General features: G+C 42.9%; 1 protein-coding gene across 1 annotated transcript in view; it reads right to left on the bottom strand.

Moving 5' to 3' along the window:
* Positions 1-15,871, bottom strand: part of NSFL1C (NSFL1 cofactor) — a 30,673-nt gene that overhangs the window by 8,646 nt on the left and 6,156 nt on the right. Inside the window, exons 3-7 of the mRNA XM_079785197.1 lie at positions 12,448-12,522; positions 8,938-9,103; positions 8,222-8,314; positions 6,579-6,688; positions 6,076-6,213 (exon numbers count right to left, since the gene is read on the bottom strand). Coding sequence (XP_079641323.1) covers positions 6,076-6,213; positions 6,579-6,688; positions 8,222-8,314; positions 8,938-9,103; positions 12,448-12,522 — 582 coding nt within the window. The remainder of the gene's footprint in view (positions 1-6,075; positions 6,214-6,578; positions 6,689-8,221; positions 8,315-8,937; positions 9,104-12,447; positions 12,523-15,871) is intronic.

Here is a 15,871-nt window from a genome sequence, read left to right as displayed (position 1 = left end):
ATTCAACTGGAAGTCATTTCCCAAGTGTGCTTCCTGGGGTCCTAGTCCCTTGAGATATCTCCAGGAAGGTTTCAGAAATGTCACATATTACTACACCAGCAGCATCATGGGGCACTAGCGTATTAAAGGTCTTGAGAGATTGTGCGGTTAAGGCAAACTTATTCTAGCACCATGTCCTTTTCATGTTATACTTGTTGATCTCTTGCAGAGAATGTCAGTCTACTAAATGGCAGCCATTATTATTCAGGAGTCAGTGTGATGCTGACTCCTGAATAATAATGAGAAACAGCACAAGACCGGCCATCTGGTCCCAGCTCTACCACTAAAGTAAACAAGAGGACTGGCCTTGAACAAGTCACTTGACTTCCCAGGGCTTCAGTTTCTCCATGTGTAGCACAAGGAACTGTTCTGCTATGAGGATTAGATAAGATAATGTATGCAGAATGCCCAAGACAGGACACTCCATACAAGAAAGCAACTGATATTTTTGGCTTTCTTCCTAGCACAGCCTAGCATAGAGCTGGTGCTCATCATTTGAAGGTCAAAGAAAGCATGACACATGGACTTGCCATGCGTCTGTTTCTCTTGCATACTCTGAAAATAAGGTTGGTTAGGAAAGCATGATAAATATAGTGTATGTTTACAAAGCACCCATTACCAAGTTGGACCCTGTGCTGAGTACTTTACAAGTATCAGTTCATTTAATCCTCACAACAGCCTGCGAGGAAGGGATTCATCACCTCCACTTTACAGATGAGGAAACCAAGGCACAGTCGGATTAAGCAACTCCCAAAATTCCAGTGTTGGTTCTAGGTGAAGCCAGGATACAATCCAAGCTGTCTAGCTCTAGGTCCTGTGCTCCTAACACTTACCACACTCTCCAGGTCTAGGAGTCAGACTGACCTAGACTTGATTTCAGAAACATTACCCCCAAGATGAAATTGCCTCATCAATAAAATGGGAGTTAAACAAAATCTCCCATAATTACTAAGATAATAGCTAAAAATAATGCACCATACCCAGAATATAGTAGAAACACATATAACAGTCTATGCGGCTATGGAAGAACATCCAGTGTAGCCCTAGCTGGTTTGGCTCAGTGGATAGAGTGTTGGCCTGTGGACTGAAAGGTCCCAGGTTCGATTCCGGTCAAAGGCACATGCCTGGGTTGTAGGCTCAATCCCCAATGGGGGGCATGCAGGAGACAGCCAATCAATGATTCTCTATCATCATTAATGTTTCTATCTCTCTCTCCCTTTCCCTTCCTGTCTGAAATATATATATATTCCAGGGTAAAATGCAGTATGAAGGGAACCCAGCTCTGCACTGGCCTTGGGCGTGACTTGACTCATGGACAGAGAATTGCACAAAACAGAAAAAAAGAGAGAGAGAAAAAAACAACTCATAGACATGAACAACAGTGTGGTGACTGCAAAGGGGAGGGGGGATTAGGAAAGGTGGAGAAGGGTAAAGGGGGTATAAATGGTGATGGACAGACTTTTACCACTTTGGAGTGGTAAACACAAACTAAGTATACAGATTATGTGTTTGTGGAGGAAAGGGGCCACATGCTAACCTGACAAGCTCAGGGAAGGCCTGCATGGCGGTCTTGCAAACTCAAAGACCTAAGTAACCACAAAAGATGGTCTGAAATTAAACTTTAACTAAAAGCAGTTGGTGGGTAGTCACCTCCTAGGCCGGTATCTTCATTGACAAGGTCAACCTTTACCTTAACTAAGCCTATCTGTCTTTTTGCATCTATGATAACACATTCTTGAAACGTCCGGGTAACTTGTAACTTCTCTTTTTCTGGGCCCCTTGGGGCACAACCTAATGTGCCTGGGCGCCAGGACAGATACCACAAATTCCTTTCTTGTTATTGTTGTCATGTTAATTGTTGACTGTTAACTATCCTGCACCCACTTAAGTATGTGTCTATCATTTTGCTTTTTATCCACTCCCAGAGGTTTCCCCACTTTGCATTCTCCTACCTCTCTTGTCTATCACCAATGGATTTCATGTAACCCACCTGTCTCCTCCTTTGATTGCAATGTATAAAAATAGATGAAAGACCGCCATTCTCTGGAGCATTATCCCAATCCATTGAGATACTGCTTCCTGACAATTGTCGACAGTTTGGCTAAAATAAACTCACAAAAATTCTTACAGGTTTGAATGTTTTTACATTAACATGTTGTAGAATTATGCACCTGAAACCTGTATAATTTTGTTAACCAGTGTCACTCCAATAAACTCAATAACAAAAAAAAAAAGCCTCAGAATCCTTATTTGTAGAATGTGGATCAAAACAGGATTAAAGGCCATAATACATATGAAATGCTTAGTCTAGTGCTTCGTTAACTGTAGAAAAACACTCAAATTGCTGATTGCTATCATTCTTCAAGGTCCTCTTCCACTTACGTTTGCCTAAATGATGGACCCAAATCACTCAGAGATGCTACTGTCTACCCATGGGCTGTAAATGGAAGGTCACCTGAGAGGCACTCCGGCCTATGCTGAGAGGTAGGGAGTGGAGAAACCTCAATACCGGCCTTGTGATTCTAATTTGAAGCAAGACATTCAAAGAACATTAGATCTATGTTGTTCTAATCATCGTGTAGGACAGCCATGTGCATCCGTTCAAGGGATGCCCAGTGTCTGGTGCTTGAGAACTGCTATCACCTGAGTCATTCCTCTCCAGCAGTGGCTGAGCCATCTGTAGCAGTGAGGGCACTTCATCCAGGGGCAGGAATGGTCAGATCAGATCAGACATCTATTAAAAAAGGAGTTTCTTTACTGTCTCCCTGAAAATATCATATGAGTCACAGGGAAATTGTGTCTTATTCAGATTAAGAGCTTGAATCACCTGACTGCTCATTTCCTTTGTAGTGAAAATAAAGTAGACACTAAGATGCTTTGTTTCCACAATGATAAGTTCTGAGACCCTGCCATCAAATTGACTACTACAAAGCAAGGGGAGCAGCCAAAGCTCACCCCCACACTGTAATGACCCAGCCCCACCCAAGTGCAACTCCTGGTGTTTGTTACTCAAACTCAAGTAAATGCAGTCTTATCCAAACCTTCAAATTAGTTCCCATGCAAACAACTGCAACAGCTAAAACAATAAAATAATTGTAATGTAACTGAAAGAATTTTTTTCAACTGAGAACAATCTATTCATTCACTTCAAAGTATTTTTCCAGGTCATTGGAGAAAAAAAACCCAGGACTGACTTTTGAGGCAGATCTGAGAAAATTTTTTTAAACTTTTCGTTTCAGATCATTTTAGTTGACAAGATGACAATGGAAAACAGTAAAATTTATGGATAAAACTAACACATACACACACACACACACACACACACACACACACACACACACACACACCACACAAAACAAAAAAATCCCCCACAAAATGGAACAACAAAAAACAAACCCAAAAGGTTATCCATCTGGTTTAGACTAAAAAGCTAAAATCCCATCTCACTTAACTATATAAAACTTTTTAAAAGCCCTGGCCAGTGTGGCTCAGTTAGTTGAGCATTGTTCTGTGCACCAAAAGATTGCCTGTTTGTTTGTTTTTGTAAAGTAATTTTTGACATATTTTTATTGATTTCAGAGAGGAAGGTAGAGGGAGAGAGAGATAGAAACATCAATGATGAGAGAGAATCATTGATTAGCTACCTTCTGCGTGCCCCACACTGGGGATCGAGGACACAACCCAGGCATGTGCCCCTGACCGGAATCGAACCCAGGACTCTTCAGTCCACAGGCCAACACTTTATCCACTGAGCCAAACTGGCTAGGGCAAAAGGTTGCCAGTTTGATTCCCCATCAGGGCACATGCTTGTGGGCTCTATTCCCGATAGGGGGCATGCCAGAGGCAGCCAACTGATTTAACAATTTGCTCTCACATCAATGTTTTTTCTCTCTCTCTGAAAAAACAAACAAACAAAAATCAATAACACATTAAAAAACACACACACCAGAACTGAAATAAAATGAAAGTGGAACTGGCAATGAACATTTATTTAGCTGACAAACACCACACCTGATTATCAAACTCTGTTTCCATCTATGGTTTCATCCTCCACACTAATAAAATATGTATTCCCATCCTGCTAAAACAGACTTCCTTAAAAATATTTTCATTTTTTTGAGATGTGGAGTCTTGTACACATAATATTGTTGGATCTTCTAATAATAGCATTTCCTGTTAGTATTATGAAACTGAACAATCCCCAAACTTCATGGTGTTCTGAGCCTTTCCCTATAATTGCTGGTGGGTAAAAAACTGATAAAACCTTTTTTTGGAGGTCAATTTAACAACGTAAAAATGTAAAGACCTTTGGAGCCAACAATTTTACTCCTAGTCCATGATTAAGGGGCATACAAAGATTTAATTAGAGATATTCACTACAATGTTGTTCATAATACTGGCAGCTGCCTAAATGTTTAACAGTAGAGACTGGTTCAATTATAGCACATACGCAGGACAGAAAATTATATTAGCATTAGAAATAAAGTTATAGAAATACTTCTGCTGATATGGAATGACAGCAATACTATATGGATTAGGCAAAACAGCAGGTGCTAAAAGAGCATGTTTACACGCATACTATAATATACGTAAAACTAGAAGGATACTTCCAAGATACTGACTGAATATACCTGGAGTTTTTATTCTTTATCTGCATTTTCTAGCTTTTTAAAAAAATAAACACATTTCATTTTAATAAAAGAAAAAATTATCTGGTGTACTACAAAGCTTACCATAGCTGACATGAAAGCTACAAATGGACTACTTTGAGAATGGTTGTCCTGGAGTAACCCAGGACCCCAATGTGGTAGGTGAAATGATGAGAACAGGGTGGACTTAACTATGTTGGTTCTGGTAAATTATAATCTGTTGGTCTCTAATGCTCTGAGCTATGACCCTTGCCTCCGATGAGGCATGATGGCCGAAAGGGAGGTAGGGAATCCTAGGAGGGCCAGCCAGCAGCTCAAAGAGCACAGCTGTTGATAGACCACACTCTGATCCCTGCAGATGAAGGTGAGAAGAGCAAGGGCAATGGAAGAGCTGCCGATCTAAGTCAGAGAGGATATCTTGTTATGCAGGACTGTGGGAAGGAATGCCAATTAGAAGGCCTGGGTTCTGGCTCCAACACATACCAGTCATGTACCCAAGGGTAACCCTAAAGTCCAAGAGCCTCAGCTTTCTCTTTGTAAAATAAGGACTATGCTCCGAGTGCCTCTCATGTGTACTCAGTTCCCTCAGAAGAATAATGGTCAAGTGACCCCAGGACCATGGCCAAAAGTGAATGGGACCCGAGACAAGGCAGCCTGCATATAGGCTGGTCAAGGGTCTGGTGGGAGAACTCTGCCTATCAGAGGTAACAGTGCCTATCAATTAACTAGATCCCATCAGGGGTCTGAATGCAAGATGGAGGCCGTGCCAGAGGACACAGGCAGAAAAGTCACAGGAAGTGACAGAGTGAGTGTCAGGAAGGAGCACAGAAGTAAGAGATAAGAGCTAACATAATGGTTGACCAGTAGCCTGCACTGGTCAACAGTATCCTTGAGCTTTTCTGGATCCTGAACAATGCTGCTGCAGGGTTTGCTGGGAGGGAAGAGTCCAAGATTCCTTATTCCCCCTGAATCCCCATTTCAGATGACCTGTGTATGTGTGTCTGTTTCAGCCTTAAGCCACAAGGCTTCACACTCTAAATTACTGAGTCAAAGCAGCAATGTGTTACCCTTACTTCTTACACCGACTGCTCATTGTGGGGCAGTGTTGTGTGCTCCTCAAAACAATAATCAAGGAGGTAAGGACTCTCATCAGTCCCATTTTATAACTGGGAAAACTGAGGCTATACAGTCCAAGGTCACGTGGCTAGAAAATGAAGATTTAATCTCAGGTCTATTAACATCAAAGTCCACATTCTCCATAATTTTCCTCCCATAAGAATAAAATGTGAAATACTATGTAAAGAGTGAAGACTCATACAAAGTGAGCAATACACAGGATATGCTGAGCCTAACAGGCAATTCCGCTCCTACCTGTGCTGCTCCTTACCTGCCCAGTTTCTGACCCTCGCCAGTGAAGGCTTTGAAGGCTCCTTTGGGCTTCACAAAGTCCTCATCTCGATGGTCCTCCATGTCCAAATTCACCTGCCCACCATGAGCTAACCTCCGGAGCTCTGCTGGCACCTCCCTGCAGGAGAAAATGCAATGCTGGGACCCACACAGAGAAGGATGGGAATGGCAGTGAGAGTATAAACTTTCCAGTGAAAATCACTGGGCCTCCACAGAAAGCTGGCTACTCTCATGGCTATCTGTTGCCTCCCCTTCTCTCTTGTCTACTCAAAGGCATGGTAGAGACCTGTATTTATTTGGTCACTTGGTTCTGCTCAAGAACCAAACAGAAAAAGACACAGAAGGTTTTAGGCACAGATCTGTGAATCTGTACCTCAACTGTACTAAATCTGCTTACAAATGTTTACTTCTTAAATAGTAAACATTCAGATCACCCCATCTCACTCGCTGACCTGGAATCTAGAAGAGGATTTTTCTGCTCACCCTCTGCGGATTGATTCCAGAAACTGGGCATTAGATGGGTCTTGGTAGCTTCTGAGTTCACCATTGTCCAGGCTGAATCCACTCTTCCAGAGCTTCAACACTATATGAACCTGTGACAAGAGGAGGTAAGCAGTCCATGCATTGTCAGGAACCTCACAAGCACACCATTGTGAACCTACAAGTTAGCATGTTTTTACAATTTTACTGTGCCATTATTAAAACACAGACAGACAGCCTGGCTGGTGTGGCTAAATGGTTGGGCATCAACCCATGCACCAAGAGGTCATAAGTGCGATTCCCAGTCAGAACGTATGCCCAGGTTTCCAGCTCAATCCCCAGCAGGGGGTATGCATGAGGCAGCCAATCTATGTTGATGTTTCTCTCGTCAATGTTTTTATCTCTCCCTTAACCTTCCTTCCTCTCTCAAATAAATAAATAAATAAATAAATAAATAAATAAAGCACAAATACTAATATATGCTCAGGAAATAACCAATCAAGTAAGTATTAACCTAAAATAAAATAATATGGCACAGATTAAGAGAATGGGCTTTAATTTAAGCAAACCTGGGTCTGTGCTTTCATTTTGCCAATCGCTAACTCAGTGGCTGCTCTGAGCAGATGATTTAATTGAAACTGTGGCTTCATCAGAAGGGTTGCCAATGTGCTTGGCATGTAGTTTGTGCTCAACTAAACTACCTACGGACTATTTGGCAGTCATTAAAAATATCTACAACTCCCTATATGTACTCATAGAAAAGTGGCTAGAAGGCTAAAAACCAACATATTAGCAGCTGCCTCAGGTGAATAGAATTTCTATTTTCTCCTTCCTGGCCTTTTATTTTGGAGTAAAAGCCCAAATGATTAAAAAACAAATACATTATGGAAACTAATGGTGACAAGGCTATATGAAAAAATTTATGGCCCTAACTGGTTTGTCTCAGTAGATAGAGCATTGGCCTGCAGACTGAAGGTCCTGGGATCGATTCTGTGTCAAGGGCACATGCCCGGGTTGTGGGCTCGATCCCCAGTAGGAGGCATGCAGCTGCAGCCGATCAATGATTCTCTCTCATCATTGATATTTCTATCTTTCTCTCCCTCACCCTTCCTCTCTAAAATCAATAAAATATATTAAAAAAAGAGAGAGAGAACTTAAAAAAAAGTTTATGGCATTAATATTAAATTAAAACAACCTCAAAATTGTTTATATAGTATGATTAGTCTTACTGGAGGGGGAACCCTTATGCACAAGGACAAGAGAACTGGATAATAGTAAGAAAATTTTATTTTTAAAGTTGCATTTCACACCTCTTCTGGTGGTCTGGAGATCATTCTTTAGCTGTGCTTATCCCACCAGACAACCCTGAATATACTGCTCTCTGCCTGAGATCCATGGAGTGCTAGTTGACTCCTTTGTTTGTCCATCCCCTGTGCTTACCCCTTCCCCTTCTCAGAGCCCCCTGCCCAGCCAGATGAAAGCTACCTTGGATTCTCAGGTAAGCCTCTCTGTTCATGGGCCATAGCAAGGGCACTGTCTCTTCCCCTTCACAGGCTGCTGGTTCACGTGTAACATGACCAGTCCCCTCTGAAAAATGGTAGAATAGTTCACTAACTTCCCCCTAAGGAAGGTAGATGCACACTCACATCTTGACTGGAATGCCGCCTCCTTTCTCCTGCTACGTAAGCAGACTCTTCCTCTGGTGCTGCCCCAAGGCGGTAGCCACCCCCAGCAAATGGCTATAAAAGAAAAATTCATAAAGACTTGAAGAATGGGTCAATAGAGGTGGGGATCCTCTATTGATGTAGTAAAAGCTCATTAACTACTAGGTCCACTTTCCATAAATGTAGAGCTACAGGCCAGGTGGAACTACAGAGCCATTTACATGCCTGGTCATTAAGTGGCCAGGATTAGGGTGAGAACTGGAAGAGGGGAATGCTGCTTGGCTCAAGAGAACAGTTGCTCCTAGCTCTAGTTAATCATCACCATGTAGAAAACGGTGTATAGGATAACTGCAGAATTTCTGATCTCCCCAAAGAGACAGAAATCCAGATTTTATATAAAACAGGCGCCTATTAATTCAATTAAAACAAAATAAAGCAAAACACTAAGTCAAATCGGATAGGCCATATAAAAATGGGTTAGGTTCTGCACCCAACCCAAACCACAGGTAACAAGTTTGAAAACATTGCTCCAAATCTTGATTTCATATTAAAGGGTGGGAGAAACTGTGCTGCTCTTCTGTGTATGAGAGTAAGCGACAAATGAAAAACAAAACAAAAATTCACTACTGGGGTGAGAAGGGCCTCCTTCTCTTGCTGGAACCTGAGTCCTGTGGACAGAGATGACCTTCTATGCTCACTTTTGGTTTACTGGTCTCTCCAGGGCTCCTGGTCATTTGCTCCACAGCTACAGCTCCATGTTCCTTGGCACCTTTAAACAGATCATCCACCAGCTCATTGGGACTTTTCTTCCTGGGAGGGCCAACAATCTGTTGTCCACTTCTCTCTGAGCCTCCGGCATAAAACCTGTGCAGAAAATACACATCTAACACCAAACGCACTTGAAAACACAAATACAGTATGTACCAGGTTCAGGGCTAGGTGCTGGGCACATTGAGGAGAAGGGTACAATGCTCATCTTTAAGGAACTTACTATCTAGTTGGGGCATATGTAAGGAGGCAGGCAGGCAAAATGCAGGGTGAGCACAACAGGCCAGTATAAGGGATACTCTAGGAACACTGGAGCTGGGGAGGACAGGCAAGGCTTCCTAAGAAAGGTTCTTCTGAGCTGAGTCTTGAGTAAGAGGATGAGATTATCAGGTGAAGAAATCAGGGAAAGGCATTCCAGGCATGCATGACAGCAAGTCAGCTCCGGAGAGTCCCACTGGCAATTAGCCATATGGTGGTCAGCACCTCTCCAGAACATAGCAACTATGGTCACAGTCAGAAGCAGCTACTACTAGCAGTTCTGTGTTAATGGTGACAATGGCATAGTTAGTACAGGCAGCGGAGACTCCAGTATTGGCTCTGCTGCTGAGTGACCCTGGGCAAGCCAGTGCATTGCCCTGTACCTTATTTTCTTTGTCTCTGAAATGAGAGGGAAGAACCACATGCCCTACCTACCTGCTCCTTAAGTCAGGGCCATGAGGTTCAAATCAGCAGATGTATGCAAAAGAACAAGCACAAAGTAATGCACACATGTAAGGTGGGGTGATACAGCACCAAGAGCTCACCCAAGCCTTACTTCACCTTGCTAGTCTTGTGACACTGAGGTGAGGGTACTGGAAAAGATCAGGGATGCTCAAAAACAAGCCTGAAGATACCCACATTGGGTGTTGCAATGGGCCAAGCATGGCTTGAGATTAAGTTAGCACTTTTTTACCTGGGTCTGAAAACCAGGAGTCACATAGCCTGGCTAGCTGCCTCCTTATTATTCCTATTCACAGCTAAGTCAATAGCATTACCTGGGTAGGGGGAATTAAGAACCTATAAAAATAAGTCTCAGTCTTTCATTTCCTGACATTCCCTAAGAAATGCAAGGCAGCCCTAACCGGTTTGGCTCAGTGGATAGAGCGTTGGCCTGAGGACTGAAGGATCCCAGGTTCGATTCCGGTCAAGGGCATGTACCTTGGTTGCGGGCACATCCCCAGTAGGGGGTGTGCAGGAGGCAGCTGATCGATGTTTCTCTCTAATCAATGTTTCTATCCCTCTCCCTCTCTGTAAAAAAATCAACTATATATACATGTAAAAAAAAGAAATGCAAAGCAAAGCTATAGGCTTTGGCAAGAACACTACCACCAGAGTCATCAGGTCTAAAATGCTGAGGAGCCAAGGAAGTAATTAGGAGGTGAAATGAAGGGTCAGTGCTTGGAAGACAGGTCATTTAGGAGCTAGGCAGTCACATACTTGATGACATTGCCTGTCACTCAAGGAGTGTAAACCCCAAAATTAACATTTCTTTCTCAACCTTGAGTGTATCCAAGAAGGCTGAAGGCAGTGTAAAGTGTATTCAGATGAAATCAGAGAATAAAACACATGCAATTTCTCAGCCCACTTCCCAAAGAATGACCATGATAAGCTAATTGCATTTCCATAATGGTTATTACACAATGTTCCTTAGGAATGTCTGACAGACCGAGGCAGAGTCCACGGAGAAGCAAAACCCGTGAAATGAGGCTGCAGCCAGTTCATTCTTGCTCATTTCAGGTAGATGAAGTTTTGCTCAATGGACTGTAAGGGATCTCCAAGCCTTGCTTATGAACTAGAGGCCTGTTCAACAATTGTCTTAAAATCATTCATGCCCATAGTCCATGGACATACACAATAGTGTAATAAAGACCAGAGGTGGGAGGCGGGGGGAGGGGGGAGGGGTTGCTCAGAGGGGTCAATGGCGGAAAAAATGTGACATCTGTAATACTTTCAACAATAAAGATTTTAAAAAGCAAACACTAAATTCATTAAAAAAACAAAACAAAAAACATTCATCATTCATGGCCATGACCTGGTATTTTCATTTCTAGAAACTATTCTAAGAAAATAATCTGAAATGTAGTCAAAGATTAACAGACAGATATGTTCAAAGCACTAATATTTATAGTGGTAAAAAATGAAACAATCTAAATGTTGGGACATCCATATGAAGTATTATTATAGTCACTGAAAACACTTAAAATTTTAACGACATGAAAAAGTATTTAAGATGTAGCAGTAACCCAACAGAGCAAAAAACAAAATTATCTGACCATCACCATGTAAAATACAGTATATAAAACAAAGTGTATTTATACACAGAACCAAGACCAAGTGAAAATAGGCCAAAATATTAATGTAGTTACCAAATAGTAGATGAATGTTTGTATTTTTTTATTACACTATTCTGTATTTTCTACAATGAACACTCATCTCACTATAACATTCCTAAAAGTTAAAAACAAACAGTATGTGTGCGTGTATAGTAGGGGAAGTATACATTTATAAGCCTTTTATTATTTATTATGTGATGTATTGCTTTTTATTTTATTTTTAAATATTCTTTTATTGATTTCAGAGAGGGAGAGGGAGAGAGAGATAAAAACATCAATGATGAGAAAGAATCATTGACCTGCTGCCTCCTGCATACCCCACACTGGGAATGGAGCCCACAACCCAAGCATGTGCCCTGACTGAAAATTGAATTGTGACCTCCTGGTTCATAGGTCGCAGCTCAACCACTGAGCCATGCTAGTGGGGAACGATGTATTGACTTTTTTTTTTTTAAGATGTGTGTTTTTTTTACTGATTTTTTTAGAGGGAGAGAAAGGAAGAGAAACAACAATGTGAGAGCAGAACATCAATCAGCTGCCTCCTGCATACCCCCTACTGGGGATTGAGTCAGCAACCTAGGCATGTGTCCTGACCAGGAATCAGACCAGCAACCTTTTGGTGCACAGGACGATGCTCAATTGAGCCACACCTGTCAGGGCTGTAATGTATTGCTTTAATTAAAAAGAAAACGCTGGAAAGAAATACACCAAAAAATATTGATACCTGGTTACCTCTGGGTTGTGGTACTATAAGTTACTTTTTTCTTTCTTATTGATTTGTTTCCCTTCTCATAATTTTCTTCAACAAATAAATATTTTAACCATTAAAAACAAAAATAAACCCCAAATATACCAAAATAAAAGCATAGTAACAGGGGATATGGATTACTTCTAAGCTATCTCTGGGAGGAGGGGGAGACTATTTTTACTATGTGTGTGACTAGTCCACGGTAGTAATAGGTAATGATAACCAAACACGTTTATCCTTCTAGATGATTTACACATTACCATGATTTATACATTATCAAGGACTTTTCTGTGGACTGTGCTCCCCCATCAAAGACTCACCTCTGGCCCTCTTCCTCTTCCTCATCTTCATCTTGGTCATGAATGAGGTCTTTGAAGGATGTTACCCTGTTATCGCTAGAGATGCAGAAAACAACAAAATTATCTCAGGGAAGTTCATGAAAGGTAACCCCCATCACCAGCTGTTAAAGAGTTGAGGGCACTGGGGTTAGATATTTTGGTGGTCAAGAAGAGGATCTTTGAGAGCTTGTTTGGAGGTTCTATCAGGGGAGCGCAGCTACTCGTATACCCTTGACCGAAGACCGGTCCTCTCCTCTGGGGGGAAGGTTGTCCTCTTCAACCGAGCGCGCAGCTTCGGGAGGGACGCACATGGATCGGTGAGGGAGGAGGGGGACACGCGCCTAGCCAGCCAGATCAGCCGAATCAACCCTGGCGATCAATGGGATGACAGATGTCGCAGCCAGATCGCCCTCACATCCAAGAAGAGGATCTTTGTAGAAGACAGTTAATCTCTCCAAGTTTATATATAAAATAATGTGGCATTTATTTCTTCAAGGTGACACAGGATTGAGAATAAGTTTAGAAAGGGGGAGAGGAACAAGATGGAGGTCTGCACTATTTAAAAAAACTTACTAATGACCCTAGCCGGTTTGGCTCAGTGGATAGAATGTCAGCCTGCAGACAAGGGTCCCAGGCTCGATTCCGGTTGAGGGCACATGCCCGGGTTGTGGGCTCGATCCCCGGTTGGGGGCATGCAGGAGGCAGCCAATCAATGATTCTCTCATCATTAATGTTTCTATCTCTCTTCCTCTCCCTTTCTCTCTGAAATCAATAAAAAAAATTTTTTTAAAAAGAAGTATTTTCAGTGTTTAGAAAAAAAGCAGTTGTCTGAGGTGTGGTATAGAGGCACACAAAAAATGGGTATGTGAAGGATTAACTTCCCCCTCTGATGTTGTCTTACACTGCCACTTTTTTTCTAGTTTAGATTTGTCCACGAAGAACCATCTTAGTTTTTCAAGGATCACAAGACACTCATTTTATAAAAACACTAGAGGCCCATTGCACAAAGAGATTCGTGCAATAGGCCTTCCTTCCCTTGGCTTCCAGCACTGGCTTTCCTCCAGCACCCGGGACCCAGGCCTTCGCTCCGGCCAGAGCCTGCCATCTTCGTCTTCGCTGCGGGACTCTGCTCCTGTAGATCCCTTCACGCCCGCCCTCCCTCTCATAGCAGGCATTCTACCCCGCCTGGCCTCCGCACCTAGAGCAGCTGGGCGGCCGCCATCTTTGGCTTTCTAATTTGTATACTCATTCTGATTGGCTGTGGGCATAGCGGAGGTATGGTTAATTTACATGTTTGTCTATTATTAGGTAAGACTATAGAGGCCTGGTGCATGAAAATTCTTGCACTGGAGGGGGGTCCCTCAGCCCGGCCTGCCCCCTCTCACAGTCTGGGAGCCCTCAGGGGTGGGAGGCGACCTGGCGATCAGGGGAAGGCGATGCCCATCACACCTCTGTTGCTGCCACTGCCGGCAGCGCAAGCCTTGGCCGGCCCTGGTTACCTGAGTCTCAGGCAGCCCTGGGAGGCTGGGCAGCCGCCATCTGAGGCTTGCCTGCACCTCAGGCGTCGGCTGGGCAGCCACCAATCAAGGTTTGCCTGCATCTTGGGCCGGCCCTGAGTGGCTGGGGTGCTAAGGGGATTGGGTGCCGCCATTCTTGTGGCTGTGGGCTCCGCCATCTTTGAGGGCAGAACAGTCAATTAGCATATTCCTCCTTATTGGCTGTGGGCGCTTCCATCTTTTGCGACGGTGTGAGGGTCAATTAGCATACTCCCTCTTTATTAGATAGGATTTTCTGTATTTCTTAGGAGAAAATAATTGCATTCCTATGATATGGAGGCAAGAGGGCAAGATTTAGTCAGGCTAGACAGAGAAGGAAGAGTTGTTTAACTAGGAAAAAGTTCCAGTTCAGTCTTGAAGATTTATTTCAAAGAAACAAGTAGGGGACAGAACAGGCTTTGAGGTTCCATCAACTAGAAATGGGAGGACAAAGACCAATTGATGAGGTGAATACATTCCCTGATCAAGTTAGTTGAGAGCAACTTCCTGGGCATTCTTTGATGTTCTATATGACATGGTAAAAAAAAAAAAAATCCTGTCTTTCTGTTGTTAAACATCTTCAGATACACGTGTGTACACTTGCTTGAGCAAACCACTTGTTCTGGATATGGGTTTGATTCTTTCCCCAAAAGTTTTTATATCTAGACTCTGACATTACCTAATACAGAATCTGATGTCCACATATCTGCACCCGATCCCAACTTAGCCTCCTACCCTAGGACTTTGGGCATACTAATAAAGTTTCTAAGCCTTTGTTTTTTCATGTGGAAATAGAGATAATCACAGCACCAACCTCATAGGCTTTCTGTGAACAACCGGGGTACTGATGCATAATGTAGCACATTTCAAGTACTTTTCTTGAGCAGTGGCTCTCAAAGTGTTGGTCCTTGGACTGGAGCATTGGTATTACTTATGAAACTGTGAGAAACGCAAATCCTTGGGCCCCACTTTAGACCTCTTCAAACAGAAACTATGGAGGAGTGTCTAGCAATCGGCTTTTAAGGAGCCCTCCAACTAATTCTGATGCATGCTCAAGTTTGAGAAACACTGCTCTGAGAGTTACCTTAATGGTATGGATGTCTTGAGGACACTGCCAATTTCAGAATATTTTGTCTTTGTCCTCCACAAGTTGGCAAAATGTCTCAGAAATCTCAATTTTTCAACATCAAAACTCCTATCTCCCAGGCTATCCTGGAACCCTGGAGTGGCACAAATGTCCTTTGTCAGATCACATTTTCTGCAGTGTGGATTATCCAATACGGAACCACTAATCACATGTGGCTACTGAGCATTTGAAATGTGGTCAAGTACAAATACTTAATTTTAATTAAACAACCACATGAGGCCAGGGGCTATAATGGACAGTATAATTTTAGATCAGACAATGGTAGTCCCTGAAATTCTCAAAAAGTATAGTTTTGTTAGATGGAAGAAAAAAACAAAAAACTGCTACCTCTTGGTTGACCCTGGGCTAGGTACAGGGGTGGGAGGTGCTGAGCGGGAAGTAGAAGTAACTCTGGAGTTAGACAGACTTGGGCTTGAATCTGGCATAAGAGCAACTGTGAGTTACTCAACCTTTCTAAGGCTCAGCATCTTGACATGTGAAATGGTGAGCACCCTACCTACTTCCACAGCTATCCTATATAATAAAAGTATAATATGCAAATTGTTCCCTCGACCAGGAGTTCGACTACTCGCTATGATGTGCGCTGACCACCAGGGGGCAGCGCGGAACATGGTGGGTGTTGGCGAAGCAGCACTGGCATCGGGCAGCAGTGGAGGTGCTGCCGGCCCCAACGAGAGCAGGACCGTGGCGGGATGGTGGAGCAATTGAGCAGGTAGTGCCAGGT

This window comes from Cnephaeus nilssonii, assembly GCF_951640355.1.
Source record: "Cnephaeus nilssonii genome assembly, chromosome: 11".
Taxonomy (NCBI): domain Eukaryota; kingdom Metazoa; phylum Chordata; class Mammalia; order Chiroptera; family Vespertilionidae; genus Cnephaeus; species Cnephaeus nilssonii.
This window is presented reverse-complemented; position numbering and strand designations above follow the sequence as displayed.